At 45.5% G+C, this 25,034-nt stretch overlaps 1 protein-coding gene across 1 annotated transcript in view; it reads left to right on the forward strand.

Annotated features, from left to right (window-relative positions):
* NT5E (5'-nucleotidase ecto) overlaps positions 1-21,632 on the forward strand; it is a 45,394-nt gene extending 23,762 nt beyond the window's left edge. Inside the window, exons 4-9 of the mRNA XM_047732120.1 lie at positions 12,296-12,493; positions 13,766-13,920; positions 15,321-15,426; positions 16,436-16,585; positions 18,149-18,349; positions 21,188-21,632. Of these exons, the coding sequence (XP_047588076.1) occupies positions 12,296-12,493; positions 13,766-13,920; positions 15,321-15,426; positions 16,436-16,585; positions 18,149-18,349; positions 21,188-21,351 (974 nt within the window). The 3' untranslated portion in view covers positions 21,352-21,632. The remainder of the gene's footprint in view (positions 1-12,295; positions 12,494-13,765; positions 13,921-15,320; positions 15,427-16,435; positions 16,586-18,148; positions 18,350-21,187) is intronic.
* Positions 21,633-25,034: the final 3,402 nt, after the last annotated feature.

Raw genomic sequence — 25,034 nt, forward strand, 5'->3', positions numbered from 1 at the left:
GTAATGCTGCAGCCTGTGCTTTTGTCCCTGTCATATTGTTCCAGCCAGTGAGGTCCTGCAAAACACTATGTGCCTCTTGCTAAGTAGATGAGTTTAGTTAAGGTTGAATGACTGGATGAAAGGAAGATTTGGGGATAAAAATTAAGATTTGTTTATACATAAATCTTGAAGTAGATCATTACTGCCTCTGAGAACACTGCCCCTAAAGTCTTAGGCATTTATCTCACATTTCATGGTTGCTCAGCAAGATTGCTGTTCTCATCAACTTGTTCTCATGAAAATAGTCAATTTTGATACTCATCATTTTGAAGGATGATGAACTTAACAATTAAAGATAATTCTAGGACAAAGGAGGAGGTGAAGCATATTTGCTTGTTTAAATAAATTGTCACAGCCTTAAAAAAATTCCTCTGAATTTTTTTTGGGATTAGCTTAGCTTAAGTTGAGGTTAAATATGATTCATTAGTAAGAGTGTAGTTGAGGGGCGCCTGGGTGTCTCAGTGGGTTAAGCCGCTGCCTTCAGCTCAGGTCATGATCTCAGGGTTCTGGGGTCGAGTCCCACATTGGGTTCTCTGCTCAGCAGGGAGGCTGCTTCCCTCTTTCTCTCTCTGTCTGCCTCTCTGTCTACTTGTGATCTCTCTCTGTCAAATAAATAAACAAAATCTTTAAAAAAAAAAAAAGAGTGTAGTTGAAATGATACATCCTGGGGGAAGCAGCTGGGTGACTCAGTTGTTAGTCATCTGCCTTTGGCTCAGGTCATGATCCCAGCGTCCTGGAATCGAGCCCCATGTCAGGCTCCCTGCTCTCTCTCCCTCTCCCACTCCTCTCCTTCTCCCTCCCCTACTCCTCCTGCTTGTGCTCTCTCTCTCTTGCTGTCAATACACAAAACTTTAAAAAATAGTCATCACAGGCACCTGGGTGGTTCAGTCAGTTAAGCATCTGCCTTTGGCTCTGGTTATGATCCCAGGATCCTGGGATGGAGCCCAGCATCGGGCTCCCTGCTCAGCAGGGAGTCTGCTTCTCTCTCTGCTTGCTGCTTTCCTTGCTTGTGCTCTTTTTCTCTCTCAAAAATAAATAAAATCCTTAAAAATAATAATAATACTTCCCTTGGAATTTTATGGCTTGCCATGCACAGAACCCAACACACAGATACACACACACACATACCTAAAAGAAAATTTCACAAAACATCCAGATTACGCCTTATATTTTCTGTTATTTAATTTGTTTAATGCTGGTTACCATGTATTAAATTAACTTCAGTGTAGTGTAACTAGACCATTTAAAAAAACTCAACTTTTAATGAGGCATCACAGAAACAGTGCATGAACCGCTCCCCCAGCCCACCCCACAAATGTTGAACATTGTTCCAGGTTCTTCTGAGTACAACCACTGTGCACATGGAGATAACCTAGTATTGTCTAACCATTCTCATGTTGGAATGAAGGGGAGAGGAGGTCCACCCAACAAGGCTTACAGAATCTTCAAGTTGCAAGGGATGAGGGCTAGTGCCCACATGTTTTCTCTAAAGGAACGAGATCCTAGAGTCATGAACTGGTCCATAGTGTTGCCTTTGGAGAATGTAGTAAAGTGCGAGCAGGTTGCCAGCTGAAGCATGAATGCCAGGGGACTCTATACCCCATGCAGCCTTCAAAGGCAGACTCAGTGTGCTATTTGTTTGTCTCCTGCTGTTTGAATTGAATTTTGGATCGTGCCAGTCATTCTGGCTACCTGTGGCTTTGGGGGAGTGGAGACATTAGTTTCTGTATCTGCAGAATAGCAGGGGTAGAACTGCCAAGTCTACGACCCCCTGCATTCTGACATACTGTTCCCCACAAGGTCATCCATGCAAAGAGCCTGATTGCTTAAAACTTTGGGGAAATACAAACTTTTTTTTGTACAACGCCTTATAACTTCCTTAGGTTGCTGCCATGAACTTCACGGTACCTCTAACTTCTCTGAGGCTCCCACCTCTAGGCTCTACCACCCAGGCCCCTCCTTCTCACTGTCATCTAGTGGTCTCTAAGCCACTCCCCAGCTTCCCCCAGCTTGTGGTCTTTCTCTCTGATCCAGCTCCTGCCTTCGTCCCGGCAGAATGTTCCATGTGGATGGCTGACCCCATGCACAAGTTTGAGAGTCCCTTGATACTCTCAACGTGTGACTGTCAGCTCCACTCCATTTCAGCAGCTTCACATGTGAGGCTGAAAGTGGGTCATCATCTGGGATGGCTCTTTCTCCGGAGCCCCACAACCCCCCTTCCTTGTCACGGCCTCCTGGCTTTACCCTAGAGCCTCTCACCCCATACTCCTTGGAGAGCTGGCCATCAGCCTTATGGAAACCTCCATCTCCTGGGCTCCTCTCTCCATCCCAGACCAGCAGGCTTCACATCTCTCTCTTGTTGATTTGATCATGTCCACTAGGGATTTTTGGCCATGTCTGTAACTGACACCTGGAAGGCAGGTGCCTGGGACTGTTGTGACTCTTAACAGACGGAGCACCTTTCGAAGTAAGATCTCTTTATTTGACCATTTTTCATTGAACACCTTATTTTCATTGCTTCTAGACATAGACACACATTTGTGGAACATGAAATTCAAACCACTTTGTTTATTAGAGACCTTAAATGATTTTAAGGGCCACAGGATTTCATTCTCAAAACCAATGGGGTTCACCGTGTAATTATAAATATGACAGAGCAGAAAAAGCTAATGCTTGCTCTTCGTGCTGTAGCCAGCGGCCAGACGCCTGGTGAGGGGAGAGACCGGCCTTGCTTCACGGGAGTCAGTGAGATTAGGGTGAAAGGTTTTGTTGTTGTTTGCAACCATTGTTCCTCTCCATTAATTTTCATTCTTGAAGTTTAGATAATCTTGTGTTTTCAAACAAGAAAATGGGCTCATTTTTTACCACATCCACAGGACAGAGAAACCCTATCCAACAAAGAACCATTTCCTTTGGGAATCAGTGAGGACTGTGGTTTATTAAGTGGGCTGGGAGAACCAACCCGAGAGCAGAGGTGTAGGCTTGTTTCAAAGATCACGTCCTTGGGGGCATCGGGACTTGTTCCAGTGGTCACTCACTCAGGACCTTTCCGTCAACTTCTAGCCATACCCTCCCAGCCTCAGCACCAGCCTCCTTCAGGGAGCAAAGCCAGAGCCCTCTGGTTAATGAGTTTTGCAGCCACATAACACTCATCGGTCTTAATCACATCTCATGAGACTACGTTCCAAGATGAAGTGGGACTGTATAAACTCAGAACATAGAAAGAGCATACAACATGGTCAAGGTCATTTGGCAGTGTTGAGTTATAAGGAAAGCTAATGGCCAACAGTTGTGAAATCATAAACTCATTCCCATTGCAAAGCACAAGTCTCCTCCTGGGATAACAATTCATGTTGCCCTAACTTTGCCTCTTACTGATCTTCTGAGATCTCCTTTTTTCCACCCTCACCAGGAAGCAGCATGAGGTGTGGAAAGGACTGGACTCCAACAGACCCCTTTAGAAAAATTATCCCACCTGTAATCACCTGAGAATTGTAAATCTCAAGCTGATTTATGAGGTCACTCCTCTAATAATGAAAAGACACTTTATCATGCAAAACTTGGAAAATATTTTCTGACCCCTCCCATCTGATAATTCCTTGGGGATCTTATGTTTGTCCTCATCTCCTTGATCCTAATTTTTACTTCTGCTGAATTCTCAGTCACCTATGGCCTTGCCTCTCTCAAACCGTTCTTATCTATCCATGAAGTATAGTATCAAATATGGGAAACTGACCTTTCTTCTTCATCTCCCCCAAACTCCATCCACACAAGACAGCTTCCCTTCAAGTCTCCCAGTCATTACAGGGGAGTGGGCCACAGCACAGCACGACCCCTCACCTGCACTGGACCCTCTTCAAGGCCCCCCTGCCATTGCCTCCACAGGGCGTGCCTCACTGGTTGACGTTTCTTCCTTAGCCCTCCCCACCTCCCAGTCTCCACCCATGTCCCACGTTGGTATTCTCCTTTTCATTACTCCACTCTCCACCCCTTGGATCCTCAGCTACCCCTGACACTCGGAATTCTCCCACTGTTTTGAAGCAAACCATCGCTCTCTCTTTGTACTCCCACTCCCATCCACGTCCATGTCAGGGAGCCTATTGTCCCAGACAGAGGAGAGGAGGAGATGAACAGGGAGCCAGATATACCTACACAAGGTACACCTGCTCTCCTTGTCACCCTGTTGGAAACTTGACCTGTCACAGTCGTTTAAACAGAAAATTCTTTCTCCCTAAAATGGATTCTGCCACCCATTCCCCCCTTATTGTTTTCCATACATACATATATTGGGTTTTTTAAAGATTTTATTTATTTATTTGAGAGAGAGAGACACAGTGAGAGAGAGCATGAGAAGGGAGACGGTCACAAGGAGAAGCAGACTCCCCATGGAGCAGGGATCCCAGTGTAGGACTTGATTCCAGGACTCCAGGGTCATAACCTGAGCTGAAGGCAGTCACTTAACCAACTGAGGCACTTAGGCGCCCCATATATTGTTTGTTTTTTTTTTTAAAATATTTTATTTTTTTATTTATTTGACAGACAGAGATCACAAGTAGGCAGAGAGGCAGGCAGAGAGAGAGAGGAGAAAGCAGGCTCCCCGCTGAGCAGAGAGCCCGATGCGGGGCTCGATCCTAGGACCCTGGGATCATGACCTGAGCTGAAGGCAGAGGCTTCAACCGGCTGAGCCACCCAGGTGCCCCTTTTTTTTTTTTTAATTCACACAAACTATATTGATCATTGCCATAGGATGGTGGGACTGTAATTTTTTCTTCTCCATTGGGCAAATAGGCTTTCATGCTAGTTTTACTTAAAAAAATGTTAAGGGAATCCTGAGTGGCTCAGTGGGTTACGCCTCTGCCTTTGGCTCAGGTCATGATCTCAGGGTTCTGGGATGGAGCCCCCACATCGGGGCTCTCTGCTCAGCGGGGACCCTGCTTCCCCCTACCACTCTGCCTGCCTCTCTGCCTACTTGTGATATCTCTCTCTGTGTCAAATAAATAAATAAATAAAGTCTTTTAAAAAAAATGTTTAAACCTCTCTAAGCCCTATAACCTTAACTGTTCTTAACTTTGTTAAAAGAAACTCTTCCATAGCCAACTTACTGAATGATTCACGAATCGGGCAGGATCCCATCTAACAGATAGAAAGGAGCTCCAAAGAGCCATATGAGGCAAGGGAAACTTATAGATCAGAGTAAGCAGGAACAAGGAAGTTACATGGGGCATTTACTGATTGGTTACAGCAGGGTTACTTTCCTTCCAGGGAACAAAAGGAAGTTTGGGAGCAGGCTGGGAAACTTGTGCTGAGCTGGCAAACACCGGCTCATTGACCTTGGCTTGCCTCTTCTGGGACAGCTGAGCACAGTTAAGTGTTGGTTTGCTGGCGTGGGCCTGAACACCAGCGACTCCATCTTGGCCTAAACTTGTTACTTTAACAACTTGAACTATTGTAAATACTTCTGTGAAATAATTTTTTAAAAGGAGGTATATACTCAGTTTGAGAATCTGAGCTACATACATAAAGGACCAAATGTACCTTTTTACCTTTAAAAAATAAAAAACCAGGAATATGGTGCTTTATCCCAAGCAGGCTGGCAGTGTCTTACTCAATTGTTTTATCCTCAGTTCGTACATTTCGCCCAGACCTAGAAACACCTACGGTTCTGAATTCGTGACTGCTAATCTGGAAGAGAATTTCCAAACACTCTTGTCATGATTTGGAAGCAGACTTTGGTCATGTCAGATGATCTCCAGGTTCCCAGAGACAAGCTTGTTTAATTTGTGTCCTCCATGCTTGATTGCTTACGAGTGTGAGTAACATGAATGATTTGCAAGAATCAGCTGTGAGGAGCCCTCACTAACCAGAAACACAGCATTTCATGTTGTATATAACCGCTCTGGGAATGCCTTCTCCAGCTAAATGCTGACTGTTCCTAAAAAATCTATCAGGTATACATCAATTTATGGTCATATATACCTCTTTTTTAATCTCAAGACCTAAAGTTATTACTTCTGAAAAGAGCACTGTGAGTACATGGAACTACAAGAAGGTCATGCTAAGATGAAAACCGTCTCTCTCTCCCCATCCCATTCCTGTGGACTCTGCATTTTAACAGGCCATAATGATAGAACAGTGTTATGATTTTTTTTTTTTAATTTGTCATATGAAACCCTGTTCTATAATGTAAAAAGTGAATGGGAAGTCTGGTGCCTTCCCAGCACCAGAGTACGGGGCCATAGGGATGGCTAGATGCTGTGGTGAAGAGAAGAGGATGGTGGACGGCTGGGGCATCCCTTCTTCCCCTGCACTGTCTCCATCAAGCAGCCTCTTCTGACCTTGTGAAGAGACAACACAGCCCTGCGGAGCAATGGAGATCCAGAACACCAGGTCCCTGTCGGCGCTTGGTAAATATTTGTTGAATGAGGGAATGAATTTGCGGTGATCCCTTGCCCCGCCTACAGGACTCTCTTACTTGCTCCAACCCCTCAGGACTGGGTAAAGCCCACAGCCTGGCCTGGACCTCATGAGGGGTTTGTGCCCACTCTGGGTACCGCTCCAAGACTCGTCATCTCCTTCAGACCTCCCAGCCCTCACTGAACATCCAAGAGCAAGAATGTGAACAGTCGAAGCCTGTGCAAAACGGAGGGACGGAGTCCAGAGATGGAGAATGTCAGTGGCCCGTTAAGTCCCCTTAAGGAAACAGGACAGCTAGCATGTTGTGGTCCAGTGCGGAGATGGCTGAGGACACCGCAATTCGCCCCTCTGATTGTGGAGGACCTCTTGGCTGGGAAGGCCGGAGGAGCCCTCGGTCCTGGACCCTTGAAGCTGCTTCTGCAGCAGAGGCAGGGCACAGAGCTGCAAGCCTGGCTGGCTGGGAGCTGGGGGCCCAGCAGCCAGTGGTGTCCACCCTGTGACCTGAAGAGAACTCTGGCCAGAATCTGGCCCCAGGGCCACCAATGCCTGCACAACCTGAGCTGTCTGCTGCACGGCTCACGTCGCCACCTGATTTTCTGCGTGCACAAGTTCTCCATTGCTTACTTAAAAAAAAAAAAGAAAAAGGTTAAACAACTTTTGGGTCAAACCACTAGTCAGATCTCTTGTTTTACAAATTTAGGAAATAACTGTAGGCCTTAGGGGCTAAATGTCTCTCAAGGTCATGAAACCAAAATCCATTCTTTTGACTCCTAGCCTGGATTCTGCTTTACAAATCTCCACTCAGCTCTCAGCTCATTAATTAAGAAAATTGAATTGAGCGGGGAATTGGGGGGCAGGAGGGGGGCACACAGGCATTGCTCCCTTTACATACGGATTTCACTACAGGGAGAGTATAGAAATCTTGTCTGGTCCCTGGAAAAGCACTGGCTAAATGGCTCAAACTTAGTCATTCAACAAACACTCATTGAGTGCCTTCTCTGTGCTAGCAAACTCTGGAGACATAGCAGCCTCTGACCTCCTGGAACTGGTCTTAAAAGTGGTACTGACCCTCATCCAATTTTTCTCAGTATGCAAATCAATCAGTCCTATCATATGTATTTACAAAGCATGCTGTGAATGGAGAAGTCCAATGTTCGGAGAACATATATAGGAAGACCTGACCAAGACTGGGGATCAGCACATAGCCTTCTCCTAAAAAGCTGACGTTTGGGCTAAGATCAGAAAGACATCCAGGAGCTAACCTGTCAACAGTGATCACTCATCTGTATTGACCTGAGTCCACTCGCCTGGCTGCGTTAACTTCTGCAATCCTCCCAGCAAGCCTCTAGGTCGGTATCTTCTCCATTTTAGAGATGGCTGAGCTGAAGCGGAGTGACAGAACGAGCGTGCATGTTGGCCTTTGGCTCCAGGTCACACCCCATACTCGAAGCTTCGGTGGGTGTGGCCCGGGAAGGGGAGAAGCTAGGATCCTTGCCGCTGCCATGCAGGGCAGATGGTCTAGAGGAAGCCGGCAAGACAAGAAAGGGCCCCATCGTTTAGGTTATGATGCTCACGTTTCTCCTAAGACAGTAGGAGAACTTTTTTTTAAATTTTTTTTTTAAGATTTTATTTATTTATTTGACAGAGAGAGAGAGACATAGCGAGAGAGGAAACACAAGCAGGGGGAGTGGGAGAGGCAAAAGCAGGCTTCCCGCCGAGCAGAGAACCTGATGCGGGGCTCGATTCCAGGACCCTGGGATCATGACCCAAGCCGAAGGCAGACGCTTAACGACTGAGCCACCCAGGCGCCCCAGTAGGAGAGCTTTTAAATCAGGGAGTACATGGTCATATTTACATTTTAGAATGTAAATTCAAAATGTAAATGTAAATTCTAGAATGTCCCGCTGCGTGGACATGGGATTAGAATGAGGCGAAGAAGAAGCATATAGACCAATTAGGAGGCCTTTGCAGTAACCCAGGCAAGAGATGACGCTGACCAGGAGTGTGGTTTCCCTAAGGAGATGTAGAAAAGTAGGCAGTCTCTAAGTAAAAGAGACCCAAGTCCCTTAGAAGCAATCACATGAAATATACTAATGACTGATTATTTTTATCCAGTCCTTTCATAGGAGGTATGGAAGTTCTTTTAATCTGAGTATACTTGACACACCATGTTACTATTGGGGTCCGTTATCAAAGGAACGAGACTGAGACAAAGTGAAAGTTATGTGAAGCTTTATTCTATGCCAACCATTAGAAGTCAGACTGAGTGGCCAGGGCTGCCTCCGAAGAGAGCGACCCCCTCCCGATCTCACAGGCTGGTTTTATAGGGCATAACCGCAGACCCAAGGTATGTGACTTCTATTGTCAAGGCGTTTACTCCCAGAATCGATACCCGGAACCATACCAGGAACTACAGGGGCGTTTATTCCCAGAATGAAGTCCATGGATGTAAACAACAATATGGCTACCTAGGCAATATGGAGCTGCTCTGGCTAAGCAGGCCCTAATAGTTAAACAGGTTTTAACATTAAATTAGCCCTAACAGTTACATTAGTTTCAGGTGTACAACATAGGGATTCGGCATCTCTATGTTGTGCTGTGCTCCCCACAGGTGTAGACCCCATCTGACACCATACAACACCATTACAATACCATTGACTGTATTCCCTTTGCTGTGCCTTTCATTCCCGTGACTTATTCATTCCGTAACTGGAAGCCTGCGTCTCTCACTCTCCTTCACCCATTTTGCCCATCCCCCCACCACCTTCAACCCCACCACCTAGCAACCACCAGTTCCCTGTATTTATAGGTCTGATTCTGCTTTTTAATTCATTTGTTTTGTGTTTTTTAGATTCTACATGAGACTGAAATCATCTGGTATTTGTCTTTCTCAGTCTGACTTATTTCACTTAGCACAATACCCTCTAGGCCCATCCATGTTGTTGAAAATGGCAAGATCCCAACCTTTTTCGGGCTGACTCATATTTCATTGCGTAGAGGTACCACACAGGAAGCATGGAATTTCTTAAACTGGTTCCCCCATACATTACAACTGTGGTGAGAACTGCCTTGAAACTTTCTATAATTCATTCAGCCAACTGGAAACCATCTCAAAGGCTTCCTCCTTGGCACCTCTGCCACCACGTGACCCAGTGTCTTGGCCCCTTCTGGCTACTGTGGGCGGCTGTCCAGGCCTGTACTTGGAACTGTCACATTCCCAAGGAGCTGCTGTGGCCAAGTCTCCCAGGGCAGGGCCCTGATGGTTCTGTCAGGCATTTGCACTGTGCTGGGAAATGTCCCATTTACCAAGTCTAAATGTCAGCTCACAGTCCCACGGCTTCTCCACCTTTGGTTCCCAGATTATTTACTTGCTACATGGCTGAAATCAAGTTCTGGTGACTTTCCTGCCAAGATGAAAAGTTGGTTTTTTAAAGGCAGATGAGTGGCTCTGTGTGGAAATATTTGGGGCATGAGTGTCTTTGGCTGAATAGGATGCTACGGAAAATGTGGAGCCTTGGGTTGCTTTCTCTGCCTTTGGTGTTTTGAGCTTGCCAAGTTGAGGGGAGCAGAGAGCCAAAACGGACTGGCTACTGCCTCAGCCACTGGGAAGCATCCTCCTTGTTCCTGATTAAGTCCCTTTAAGAAGCAGATGACATGTGTTAGGTTCTAATAAAAGGAACCTCAAGGCCTTTCAGAAGGATGAGGCATTTGACCCTATTGTTGAAATCCTGTAAAATTCATTTTAAGTTTTGTTATGTCTATGTGAGTGAGATAGAATAACAAAGGCTAAAAAAAAGGTCAGGCTTGCCCTTCTCTAGAGTTTCCAGGAAACTACCAGTCCTTTCTGAAACTCATTTAGTGCCTTTTCCTCCCAGACTGCAGGGGATGGGGAGATGTTGGGGTTCCGCCACCTTGTGGACATTTTGGGAACTGCACCTCCCAATTGACACCTGCATCTCTGGGCTCAGAGGAAGAACCACTGTCCCTCACCTTACCCAGGTGAGGTGAGAGAGGCCTGCCACACCCCCTGGTCCAGGCTCCGGCACAGAGTAGAATGAGGACGATGACCGTGTTAACCTTCCCTGCTACCCTGCGATGCATGAGATCATCTACAGCTGTTAGAGCCAAAGTCTGCTAGTCACCTGTGAGGCTGGATGCTCCACTGGGACAAGCCCCACACTGGGTTGCAAGTCAGGTGCCTTCGTAAAAGTGAAATTCCAAAATTCTTGCCTTTTTTCTTTTTTTTTCCAGAGAGAGGAAGAAAATGAGAAATACTAAGGTTGGCACCAGCTGTTTCCTGCTTGTGAGGGGCTGGTATTTGCTACACTTCTGCTCCATGGGTCTTGAGCTGGAATGGGGGCTGCTCTTGGCATAAGAGCGGGGAAGGAGCAGGTTTTTTGCTGTATCCAGCCTAGCTTGTCTTAGGTGAAAGGAGAAGCCCAGAAGCAGCCTGGTGTATCCTCTGGGCTCACATTCGATTTAGTAAGGGGCCTTTGGCCACCATTTCTGGCGGGCACTTTGAGACTAGCAGCAGTAGGTTGTGTTGGGTAGTGGAGAGAACATAAGGTCCCATGCCTCACAGCCCTGCTTTTCTGTATACTCTCCTTCACATGCCAGACATACTGCACATAACACACGTACCAGTGTGACCTTGGGCACGTTGCCTGTGACAACGTAAAGTGGGGACAGTAATAGAACCTGCCTCAGGAGATGCTTAGAAGATGGAATGATGTCTAGGGGCCAACTCTTATAACTGGCCCACGTGAGTAGCCAACATGGGCTGAAGATTCCTGGGCCCTCTGTAAACACCTAATAGGAAGGACTGGCCCAGGTTGTCGGGAGGGGGGCAGTGGTAGAAAAGTAGTGGGTTCAAGGGTATCTCTTCTATAGTCTCTGATTCAAAACAGCCAAAGCAGGTCCTTGTCGCTGTGATAAGGTGTGCCCGGAGGAGGTTCACAGTTACAGAACTGAAGCATGGCACGTGACTAGGGGGCAGGGCCCCTGCTCCATGCGACTGGTCCCTCCACCTGTGTGCAAGTACGTATTCAGGAGGCAGCGGTGCGGAGAGCCCTTCAGCCTTCAGGTGGTGGGGTAGCCCCCAGGCTGTCCCCGGGAGAACTTCTGAGACAGAGGGCAGCAGAGCCTCGCCCGTGTGAAGTCTGGCTAGGTGAGCAGTGTGCACGTTAGTTGGCTGCCAGCGAACGAGTCTCTTGCAAAAGGCACCAGAAGGATATAGATTTTAGCAGCAAAACCTGAGGACCGGCTTTGTCACTTCTGCCCATTCTCCAGTAAGGACTCTGAGTTCTAGATCGGGAGTCTAGGGTTTCTGAGGTGGCCATCCCCTCATAAGGGAAAGAAAGATGTCTTTGTTTTCTACTCTGTGCCAAGTGCTATGCTAGGAAGTTCAGACATTTAAACAACTCAACGGCCCTGTGAAATCGGAATTGTTATTTCACCCATTCTACAGGTGAGGAAACTGAAATGCAGGGAAGTGATGTGGCTGGGCTGGTCTCCCCGGCTGCTGGGAATGGAGCCCAGGTCTGGCTGGAGGTAGGAGAGTCCGAGCAGGACTGCCTCGTGGTGTCTGCTGCTGCACCAGGCACAGGACCATGGACTTCGGAAGAGCTTCCTGCTGAGTTGAGAGTGGAAGGATTCATATGCCAGAGGGCCTTTGGAAACAGGGATAGATGCCCCAGCATGCCTCTAAAAGACCAGCTCCGTAAGGCAGCGGCTAGCAAATCCTCCATTCAGAATCCTCCTTGTCATCTGCCCAGTGGCCTGCGGACCCGCAGCCAGCCGTGTACAAGGGCGGACTTGATCAGCTTCGGCTCTTCTCTTTTAGGCACACCACCTTCCAGAGAGGTGCCGGCTGGGAAGTACCCATTCATAGTCATGTCCGACGATGGGCGGAAGGTTCCTGTGGTCCAGGCCTATGCTTTCGGCAAGTACCTAGGCTATTTGAAGGTTGAGTTTGATGAAAAAGGAAATGTCGTTGCTTCCCATGGAAATCCCATTCTTCTCAACAGCAGCATTCTCGAAGGTACGTGAAACTCAAGGGAGGGTTCCACCAATCCAAAAATTAGATGGCTGGACTTGTTGTGTGGTTAATGTTTCAGGACAAGACTCTGGTACCTTTGTGGGATTGAGTTCTCCCTTAAGTTTGCCCTCTTCGTGGACAAGGAGATAGAAAACACACCCAAATGCCCCACATCCCATTTGCTTCCCCAAGTCCTCTCAGCATCAGATACCGTGTCCCTGCTTTCTGTCCCTTTTCAAGCTTCACCCAGGCATGGGAAAGCCACTCTCACCTTGTGTCCAGAGGAGGGCAGCTCACGGAAGCAAAGGGGTTCACACTGTGTGGAGCGGGGCTCCAACACCAGCGTCCCACCACCAGGAGGAACATGCCTGTGGCAAGTTGCCCAGTCTTGATGGGCTTCAGTTTCTTTCTTTATCGGAGGAGGGAATGTCTTTCTTTTTTGTCTGGGACTCAGATTAAAGTACACCTTATGTCCTTCATTTGCACATAGTATATGTGACCACACCCCTATGCCACCGTCACCTGCCTTTCACTGCTTACGGTGATCAGGGAGGGGAGGAGGGCCCTGCAGAGCCTGTAGTCACAACACAGACCTCTCAAGAGCCAGAAGGAGAGGATGGGACCACACAGACTGCAGAACCTCAGCAGGCCCTTTATACCTACACTGGACGCCTTTTATCCTCCCCCCAGCCCTCCCATGCCACCACCACTAACATTATCCTAGGTGGGCCCACAGGGGCTCGTGCAGGTGTGATGAGTTGATGTTAAGCCAGTCAGTGCATCTGGAGCTCCTGGCTTGCTCAGGTGGTTGAGTGTCTGATTCTTGGTTTCGGCTCAGGTCATGATCTGGTGGTCCTGATGTCGAGCCCCATGCTGAGCCCGAGTAGGGCTCTGTGCTCAACAAGGAGTCTACTGGAGATCCTCTCCTTCTGTCTCCCTCCCATCCTTCTCCCCCTACCCCAGGCATGTGTGCATGTACTTGCTCTCTCCCTTTCTCTCTCCCTAAAATAAATAAATCAATCTTTTAAAAAAATTGGGGGGGGATACTCAGTGGATCTTTAAATCAAGATCCATTCCTGGTCTTACTACCAAGAAACAGAATTTTCTGAGGAAATTTCAGTCAAACTAAAATGTAGACAAATTATGATAAAGAAATGTATAGTCACAACAGGTAAGCTAAGTGATCTTTGACCCCTTTGACCCCTCCAAACTGTAGGCCAGCTTGAGTCCTGCCTTAACTGCAGGCTGATTTTCTTTTTCTTTGCATGCTTCTAGATCCAAGCATAAAAGCAGACATTAACAAATGGAGGATAAAATTAGATAATTATTCTACTCAGGAATTGGGGAAAACAGTTGTCTATTTGGATGGCTCCACTCAGTCATGCCGTTTTAAGGAATGCAACATGGGCAACCTGATCTGTGATGCTATGGTGAGTGGTCCCAGGTGCAGGCCTGTGCCTGGGTAGCGGGGAGGGAGTGAGGAAGGATGCAAGGAGGGACAACCTGATAATTAGACCTGAGGATTTTTAAAAAATCAGTGCCCAAACTAAAGCTTGGGGCGAATCATACTGAGTACCTTGGGAAGGTGCCTGATCCAACCCAGCAGACCATCACTTTATTGCTTTATGAGGACTGAAGCCTTTAGCGGAAATTGTCCATCCTGGATGTTGCTTTCCTTTTGTAAGATGGTCTGAGTACACAAAATGTCACTACTCTGATGATGTCGACATAGTAGGGAAAACGCATGTGCTTGGGCCTAGCTTGGCCAGACTGTCTCACTGATCTGTCCTCTCAGCTCCAGAGAAGTAGGCCTTGAATGAATGGGAGCCTCCTTCACAAGCAGAGAATGACAACATGTCATGTGATAAGTCCCGTGGCTGAACGCATCACCCCTGAAAACACCCCTCTAACTGTCTGCAGGCAGACTGGCCGTGGCAGCCCCTTGGGGGCCATGCTGAGCCAGCGTCCCTGGGTCAGACTCAGCCCTCACACCAAAGCCTGCATGCGCCCAGGGGGCTGACTCTGTCTGCGCATGGCATACACACACCCGGTAACTGATGGCCAAGTAAATAGTGCTGTTCACACTCTGCAAAGTGAGATGGTGCTGGCCCCCCGGAACTAGGCAGTCATGCAGAAGAAGTAGTGGAAGAGAAGCCTGTATGGGAATGGTTAGAGAAAGGTCTGGAAGGAAACAAGCTGTTAGGAGTGCTAACCACTCTGCTAAGAGGCTGAGGCAAGTATAAGAAAACCTTTGCTTTTGCACTATTTTTTTTTCCAAATCAGAATGTATTCATCTTATTTCTGGTAACGAAACATGTATTTTGTAAAAGGTGGAAATGGATCCTGCCATTTCAGGAGGCTGTCTCTGTGCTTCTGAAATTGCGGGCTTGGGAGTTGGCTGGGGACCTGACATGGAGGCCAGGGAGCATGTTGGCAAGAGGCCCTGCTTTCAGAAGCAAGTGTGGGGCCTGTGGGAGGTGGAAGTAGGGGGGCAGTATGGCAAGGGGGTGGGCAGCACGGCAGGTCAGTCTGCATGAGGCCCTGTCCTAATACAAGAGCCAGGTTTCACTACTGCCTACTGGCCTATGGGGTCTTAGAAAAGAGGGCTTCAAGCTACTTGCTTCTAAAAGTCTGACATTAGATTAGTCACAGTTTCTTGTCTTTGCTTCTCAGCACAAAACTAGTTATAATCATACTTTGGAAGCATCCAGGACCACGGGAGCAGGGAAGAAGCAGCCGTGTTTCCTCGGTGGAGCCAGTCAAAGTCCTGCAACTGATCCTGAGGAGAAAGATGTAGAATAACTAATGTAAATTTATGTTACTGTTGCAGATTAACAACAACATTAGACACCCAGATGACGTGTCCTGGAACCATGTGTCCATGTGCATTTTAAATGGAGGTGCCATTCGGTCGCCCATTGACGAACGGAACAACGGTATGCTTCCAGGCTTAGGGTCGTTAACTCAGCATGTTCTGTCTCCAGCCAGGCCCACAGGGAGCTGCGGCTCCTCTCTGCCATCAGCCCTGCACCACAGTGTCGGCCTCTTCAGTTCGGGTCTACTGCTGCTCAGTCAGGGCCGCCCCAGAAGGACACACAGAGGTAGCAGCTAGGCATGATGGAACCCAGTCTTTTTTTTTTTCAAGACTTTATTTGTCAGAGAGAGAGAGCACATAAGCAGGGGGAGCAGACAGAGGGAGACGGAGAAGCAGACTCCCTGCTAATCAGGGAGCCCAGTGCGGGACTCAATCATGACCTGAGCCCAAGGCAGCTGCTTAACCAACAGCCACCCAGGTGCCCTGGAACCTAGTCTTGATTTAAACTTCTGACTCAACAAAGCCAAGTACTAATTATGCTGATTAATTAAAAATACTGACAGTCTCTTCCTTGATATCAGGAAAGAGAAAGCAACAAGTTGCCAGCCTTCTGTGCTGGAAAAAAAAGACCCTACTGGATTAAATTTTTCTAGTGCGTTTACAAATATCCAGGATATCATAGGGGAAAGCAAACCAACTGGACAGACACAGTCAGGACACTTACAATCGCCCCTAATATGCTATCAAAATCAGGTAGTCTCCATGTGAAGCCCCACACTCGGCTCATTGTCAGACAGGGACAGGTGGCAGGGACGCATCGCCTGTCTGGAGGAACAGAGCGACGCTTCATACCCACTGAAGATCCAGCTGCAAGCCAGGGGTCCAGGGCAGAGCACCAGTGACTCAGAAGCCACGGCCATTTCTAAGCTCCTGCCATCTTGCCCAGTGGAAGAGAGCATGGCCAGAAGCCTCTTGAGTCCGTTCCCTCCCTAAGTGTCAGGAACACTTACACAGCTGATGCTGTCCCAATAGCGTTCCCAGAGCCTCGTGTCTCCCTCATCTGCGCTGGTCTTGGGATAAGCTCATTCTCAAGCTGTTTTTCTTCTTGCCTTGTCTACAACTACCCTCAGGCACAATTACCTGGGAGAACTTGGCTGCTGTGTTGCCCTTTGGGGAAACCTTTGACCTGATCCAATTACAAGGCTCCACGCTGAAGAAGGCCTTTGAACACAGCGTGCACCGCTATGGCCAGTCTACTGGAGAGTTCCTGCAGGTGGGCGGTAAGTCACCCTTCAACATGAGATGGGATTTCCTGCTGGTTGCCTCAGCTCTCCACATACCAGGACCTCCACGACCAGATTTGTTTAGGCCTCCCCCCTCGAATGCACAGTCTTTCAATGGCCATAGGCTCCCAGACTGCTGAGATTAGGTCAGGGTCAAAGCCCAAGCCCCTGGCAGTGAGCAGTAATTGCTACATCGGATTTGGACATCGGATGGACCCTCTGCAGGAACTGGCCCTCCAAATTCTAATAAGCAGCTCAGCTGCCTCGAGGTCTAGTTTCTATTAAAATCTTAGTTGTCTAGACATCCACTATTCTTTGCTAAAAACAAAACCAAAAAAAATAGCCCTTCTCTCTTCTATTCATAATTGCCTGGAACCATGCAGTGTCCAATCAGTTTTTGTTGTTTTTTTTTTTAAGATTTTATTTATTTATTTATTTGACAGAGAACACAAGTAGGCAGAGAGGCAGGCAGAGAGAGAGGAGGAAGCAGGCTCCCTGCTGAGCAGAGAGCCCGATGCGGGGCTCGATCCCAGGACCCTGAGATCATGACCCGAGCCGAAGGCAGTGGCTTTAACCCACTGAGCCACCCAGGTGCCCCTGTCCAATCAGTTTTAAACAAGGATGATTTCAGGGAGGGACCGCCCCCTACTTAGACACATTGGGACACCTGGTTCTGGTTCCACTGTAACCTGGGGCAGGTTTCCAACCTCTCTGGAAGCAGAGAGAAACCATGGCCTGCTCATCTCACAGATCACAGTGCAAATGGAAGGAAAATAAATGCTTCCCCAATCGACAAGGACTTCTGAAACACATCGGTCAGTTATGAGTTGCACAGTTCAGTGAGTTAATCTGTAAAATAATAATAATTAATAATAACTTTATTAACTTTGACTCTGACACCATATTTTGGCCTCTTTTTTTTTTTTTTTTTTTGTACTGTAGGTGGTGGGCCTCACCTGATGGTGTGATTGCTTTGTCACGTCCTCTCTCTCAAGAAACACCCGGCTCTTGGGATTAGGGCTGCAGAGGGTGGGGGAGCCCCATCTGCTGCCTTGAGGGAACCCAAACATTCTGTACTTTTCCAGGAGAGAGTTGGGGGGACGGTGGGGTTTTGATGCTCCAGCAGTGCTGGGTAGTTGTTACCTGTTCTATAAGAAAGTCATCCAAACCCAGATTATTACCATTTAGTAGTCTTCAGAATTCTAACAAAATATTCTGCACCTCTCATCTATTTCTCAGGTTCCAAAGTCATTGAACCAAGTAGCTGACCAGTTCATTTAGGATTCTAAAAAGATTTGGTTTCTCCCTGCATTGGTACCCCAGGCCCATTCTAAGCCAGAGACCATTTTCCTTCGTGGTTCTCAGACCTCCCAGGACTTGAGGGTAGACCTAACCTAATGCTGCAGTGTCTTCTCAACTCCCCTGATGAAACATCATTCAAGCTCACACTCCATGCAAACCAAATCCAATGCCCTAATTCCAGATTTCAGCCCAAATCTCTCAGAAATCTTTCTTAGATCTCTTAGATCCAGTGAAAACACAGACTCTTTTCTTTTCTAGGAATTCAAGTGGTGTATGATCTTTCCCGAAAACCTGGGGACAGAGTAGTCAAATTAGATGTTCTTTGTACCCAGTGTCGAGTGCCCAGTTATGAGCCTCTCCAAATGGACAAGACATATAAGGTAGTCCTCCCAAGCTTCCTCGCCAATGGTGGAGATGGATTCCAGATGATAAAAGATGAAGCACTAAGACACGACTCTGGTAAGCACAAGTGTCTCTCCCTCTCCCTACTCCCAAAGTCCTCACAGACAACAGTAGTGGTCCAAAGACAGGAGCTACTCAGGATGCCAGGACTGCAAAGCCAGAACCAGATCCCACCCTTGTGTTGCTGATTCTCTCCAGTTTTGTTGGAGAACAGCAGCACAGCGCTGGGCCAGGTGTGCCCTGCCCCTCCCCGGCACACAGACCCACCCATCCAAGCCCCAAGTGTTTCGAAACTCTTTTAAGTACATGTAAACAGCTATTCAAATTGTGAAATATAAATGAGTTTTGCGCTTACAGAAAAACCTCATCTCTAGAATTTTAGATTGGATCTGGAAAATCCTGTAAACTTTCTTGAAGCATTTAGTGTGAATAGGTCAGGTAGGAGTGGATAGGATAGGATCCCCTCTCCGTTTTCAGCACAGTGGGTTTGTTGAGCAAATTATAAATCCATACTGGACCCCAGTCAATATTTTTGGCAGCATTTAGGGTCTTTTTACCCCAGCCTCACTTTTAAAAATCAGTTCTGAGAACCACTTCCTGTGGAAGTCCATTGATGGGAGATACCTGGGAGATGTGAGTCCCACAGAGGCCCTGAGGATGCCACCAGCACAGGGCCATTTAAAAAATTAATTAAAACAACAAACAAAATCAAAACAAAACAAACAAAAAAGAACCACTTCAGACACATAAAGTCCATTGATAGAATATACTACCCTTTCCTCTTCTCTAGGGCAGAAGCCAGTGTGCTCACAAGACAGATGCAGAGTTTCTCTTCACTTCCAGGAAGGAGCTCAGCTAGGTTCCTCCTCTGCTCCACCGTGGTGGGCCTGCTGTTTTAACTGCTTCCGAGGAGGGTGGAGAGCAGAGCTAGGGCAAAGGAGGCCGTCCTTCCTGCCAGGAAAGGCACTGGCTACTTCTGTCCGTTCCGTAATAGAAGATGCAAGGGCAGACTAAAAAGGTGTCTTCTTGAGTCCCACATGAGACACAGGCTGGTGGCTGTGCATCGCCCAAGCCCCGACTTACAGACTTACAGGAATTGGAAAGGAAGAGCTCACATAGAAGGTTCAGGAATCCTTGGCCCTAGGGGTTCTCAACCCTCGCTATACATCCGAGTCCATTGGGGAGCAGTTTAAAATAAATACCAATACCTTGGCCTGAACTTTTAAGAGAATCTCATTTAATTGGGTTGGGGCAAAAGTCTCTTCCAGTGATTCAAATGCAGGACTGAGAACCACAGCAGAGTTCTTTTTTAAGTATTAGTAATAAAAATTTTATTGAGGTATAACTGATATATAAGATTAGTGTTAGACATAAAGATTCAATATATGACCTGAGCCGAAGACAGACGCTTAACAACTGAGCCACCCAGGCACCCCCCAAATTTTTTTCTTACAATGGGGGACTTTATAGATCTGCTCTCACAGCAACTTTTAAATACACAATACAGTATTAACTCTAGGCACCATGCTGCACATTATATCCCTATGACTCATTTGTACTGGAACCCTGGACTTTTGATCCCCTTGACCTATTTTGCCTACCCCCACCTCCACTTCTGGCAACTAGCAGGTTGTTCTTTATATTGACAAGCTTGGTTTTGTTGCTGTTAATTCCGTGTATAAGTGAGATCGTATGGTAGTCTTTCTCTGACTTACTTATCATAATGCCCTCAAGGTCCATCGATGTTATTGCAAAAGACAAGATTTCATTTATGGCTGAATAGTATTCCATGATGCGTGTGTGTGTGTGTGTGTGTGTGTGTGTGTGTGTGTGTCACATTTTATCCATTCATCCACCAGGGGACACTTTTTTCCAGATCTTTGCTATTATAAATAATGCTGCAGTGAACAGGGGCATGCATATTTCTTTTTGAATTAGTTTTTGTTTTTTTCAAATACTCAGAAGTGGAATTGCTAGATCATACAGTGATTCTATTTTTTTTTTTATTTTTTGAGGAAACTCCATACTGTTTCCCATAGTGGCTGTACCAGTTTACATTCCCACTAGCAGTGCACAAGGGTTCCTTTTTCCACATCCTTGCCAACACGTTATTTCATATCTTTTTTGATAATAGCCATTCTAACCAATGAGGTGGTATTATGGGTTTAGATTTGCATTTCTCTGATGATGAGTGATCTCGAGCATCATTTCATGTTGTCTGTTGGCCATCTGCCTGTCTTCTTTGGAAAAATGTCTATTCAGATCCTCTGCCCATTTTTTAATCAGATTTTTGTTTTTTTGTTTTTGAATTGTAGGAGTTCTTTGTATATTTTGGGTGTTAACCCCTCATCACATAAAGGATTTGTCAAGGAGTATTATTAAAACAAAATTTTTGCCAGGTCCCTATGAGTTTGTTGAATTACAGGCAAATTGGTATTTTTTAAAATCAGGTCTCCTCTTTTGGAAATGCAGTCTCCATTGTCTCACTGGCAATTACGTGAAAATGATTTCTGACCAGGCAAGCAGAAGGAAGCCACTTTTATTGTCTCAATTAATTGTTCTCGACCAATTCCCTAATGCCCTTATTTTGGAATGGTTCAAAAGCAATAATGGCAACAACGTTTTCTTGAGTTATCTCAGAGTTGATGGAGTTATCAAATTATCTAGTAGTGAACAATGGGTACATTTGACATCTGGGACATGAAAAAGCAATCAAATTCTTTACACCTTTGATTAACACTCTTTGTCTTTTGTGACATTTTATCCCTAGCTTATGAAAGAAAATTTCTCTTCTAATTATAGAGGACTTTAGAGAAATACATTGGTTTTCTCACTTCTTACTCTTAATTGATAATTACTTATTCTGTAATTAAAATAATGTATGTATTTTTCTAGGTGACCAAGATATCAATGTGGTTTCTGGATACATCTTAAAAATGAAAGTAATTTATCCAGCGGTTGAAGGTCGGATCAAGTTTTCTGCAGGAAGTCATTGTCATGGGAGCTTTTCTCTAATATTTCTTTCATTTTTGGCAGTGATCATTGTTTTATATCAATAGCCAAAAATTCTTCTTGCCATTAATGTGTGGAACTGCATTTTTTTCCAAGTGAAATTCAAGTCTGCCTTTTAGGAACTGGCTTGATGATGGCACAGACCATCTTTGCAGGCCCCTAGAAGCTGAGCTTAGAGGATTGTAAATGAAGACACTGACACCATCACACAGGATCAGCAAGTTAATGAATACACAGGAAAAAAATGAAAATGAGCCCTTTGACAGAAGGCCAACCATCTTTAGTTTACATATGCAAATTTTAATAAAATTTTATTAACAATTTTAAACCACAGAAATCATTTTTCTCCTTTATATCCATTTTAATCCACCCAGCAACTATGTTTACATTTTATCATTTACAAGGGAGTTTTAAGCACATTATCTTATTTGAGGCCTATAATTTTGGTAGGCAAGGCAGGTACTGTTTTTCCCATTTGACAGATGGGAAACTAAAGCTCAGAAAGAGCAGACTTGTCCAGGGCCATACAGCTGAAAGTGACAGATGTTAAGATCAGAACCCAGCGTTTCTGACCTCAAGCCCAGCACTCGTTCAACTACATCCAGTTGCTGTTCGGAATGATACTTAATGGCTTCCTGTCTTCCTGTCAATGGCATCAAACTCCTGGATGATAAGTGTCTGCTTTATTTCAGGTCTCTGTTTTTTCCTTTTTAGATCCTGTTATAAGTGAGTTTAATGGACTAACACAGGGTAGCATTCTCTCTTGTACCACCCATGTGCCTTTAATGAGTCAGGGAACAAACAGTGCAGCAGATGATAGGAAAGGCAAAAAATAGTCCAGGGTCAGAGAGAAAGGAAAGGGAAGAACAGGAGGCCCAGTATGTATTTACAGAAGAAAAAGAACTAAAGGGCATTTAGATTTAAGGGGGTATTTGTTAAGGAGCAGCAGCATAGTGCCTCACGTGGTATTAGCTGTTAATAATTTTATGGGAGTCCATCAATTCTGCCTCTGTGCTCCTTTCCTTCTAATGTAAAGGTATCATTAAAGAACTTTCTAAGACAAGGTGTAATTCTAAACCTGCACCTGTCCCTCCCTAGCAAGATGCCAGCACTATACTTACTCTAGTCACACTATACACACACACACTCTCTCTCTCTCTCTCTCTCTCTCTCTCCCCCTTTCTCTCTCTCTCCCTCCCCACCCCCAGTCATGGAAAATCCAGAAGATGAGACATGGATTGATTTTTTTAAAGTGGTATTACATAAGGATTATTCTCAAATATGAGAACTCCTGCCTGGGAGTGAGTCCCTCTGAGTGGAAGCTCAAGAAACACCCAGACTGATGAAATGATTTATGCCCCAAAGAACACATACTTGCTTAAGGTGGTCATGAGACCATGTGAGCCTGCTTAGCACTGCATAATGATTCAGCAAGAAATGGGAGCCTTCACCTTAAAGAATGGTGAGCAAATAGCAGTAGAAGTTTGGAGAAGCAGTGTTTGTTTCTTAATGTCTAAGAATATTAATATTAAAACACTTGATAAAGAAATACTTTCAAACTGTGTAACATCTTTAAAAAGGCCACTGCAATAAAATAATACCCTCAGTTTTATGCATATACAGATTAGCTATAAATAAATGTAAGATTATAAGAGGAAAATTAGAGAAAGGTACAATTGGAGTACATTTTTTATGCTTGGCCAGTAAAACAGAATAAATCCTATTGGACACTTTGCAATTATAGATTGAATTGTATAATTCAATTGTATAATAAAACTGGACATGCTCCTTGTCTTTGGTAGTTATTTCTTCTCTCAAGCAAACACTATAATCTGAGATGATATGACTGAAGGAAAACTTTGTTTATCAATAGTATCATTTCCATTGATGATAAGTCCCTTGCTGATAACCCTCCCTACCCCTTTCTCAAACAAAATATATGAAAAATGCACACAATTTTTAGGTAAAAGAACACAGGAAATAAAGGGTATTTTAAGTAATACTATTGTTACATTTTCTGGCTTTCAGGCACAGAATCTAATGTAGAAACTGTTTTGAGGCCTGTAGTTTACTAAAAATAAAAATGATCAAGCTAGACAATGTTGGGGATTTTAATTGAACTGGTTGTACATCTAAGAATCTTCAAGCACACTGACAACACAATAAACCAACTGTTACACACTGATCAACTGAATATATTAAATCCATTTCGTGGCAAAGCTGCCTTCAGCAGTTTGCAACAAAGAGTAAGCTGATTTCTTAGAAGAGAGTTGAGGCTGCCAGTAGTTGTCCATTGGAAAAAGTTGCTCCCTCAAGGACTGTGCAGTCCCACGGATATATGGCTAGGTTTGTCAAAATTAGGAAAGGTTCCTGATTCATTACTCGGGACTGCTGTAATAAACTGACACAATCTGGATGGCTTAAACAACAGAAATTTATCATCTCACCATTCTGGAGGTTAGGAGTCTAAGATCAAGTTGGCAGGGTTGTTTCCTTCTGAAGACTGTGGTGGAGAATCTATTCCAAGACTCTCCCAGCTTCTGGTGGACGCAGGCATTCCTTGCCTTATACCTGGTATTTTCTCCATGTTTTTAGATCCCTTTCCTTCAGTATGTCTGCCTTCACGCCCCCCCTCATTTTTTCCTCAGGATTTATTTATTTAATCTGAGAGAGCAAGAGAGAAAGCACAAGCAGGATGGGCAGAGAGAGAGGGGAAGTCAGAATCTCAAGCAGACTCCCTGATGAGCACAGAGCCTGACGCAGGGCCTGATCTCATGACCCTGAGTTCATAGCTGGAGTTAAAGCCAAGAGCTGGATGCTTAACTGACTGGGCCACCCAGGGGCCCCTCTATCCCCTTTTATTAGGACAAAGTCATACTGGATTAGGCCCCCTCTAATGACTTCATTTTGGTCACCTGCAAACACTATTTCTAAATAAGGTCACATTCACAGGCAACTGGGGACTAGGACCAAAGCCCTGCCATCTTTTTCAGGGGACATAGTTCATCCCTTTAACAGTCCCCTGGCACGATACATACAATCAGCTGGGGCAACCCTGCAGCAACCAGCAGCTTCTGTGACTTGCACATTTTGCAAATGAAAGATTATAATAAATGTTATTTTTGTACTGGTGAAACAGGATACATTTTGGAAGCTGATTTGGCTCAAGTATAACAAATCAAAAGGCACCAATTTTCTTATCTGATGCAGTCAAAAGGAGGTGGTTTGCCCCCCCCCCACAAAAATACAGTCAAGAAATGGGCAGAAGACATGAACAGACATTTCTCTAAAGAGGACATACAAATGGCCAACAGCCACATTAAAAAAAATGCTCAACATCATTTGGTATCAGGGAAATAAAAATCAAAACCACATAGTATCACATTGGTCAGGATGCCTAAAATTAACAAGTCAGGAAAGATATTGATGAGGCTATAGAGAAAGCAGAACCCTCTCACACTGTTGGTGGGAATGCAAACTAATATAGCCACTCTGGAAAACGCTATGGAGGCTCCTCAGAAAATTAAAAAATAGAGCTACCTTATGACCTAGGAATTGTACTACTAGGGATTTATCCAAAGGATACAAACATAGTATTCTGAGGGGGCACCTGCACCCAAGGTTTGTAGCAGCAATGTCCACAATAGCCAAACTATGGAAAGAGCCCAGACGTCCAACAACTGATGAATGAATAAAGAAGATGTGGTATATATATGCAATGGAGTATTAC

This window comes from Lutra lutra, chromosome 6, assembly GCF_902655055.1.
Source record: "Lutra lutra chromosome 6, mLutLut1.2, whole genome shotgun sequence".
In the NCBI taxonomy this organism is placed as follows: Eukaryota; Metazoa; Chordata; class Mammalia; order Carnivora; family Mustelidae; genus Lutra; species Lutra lutra.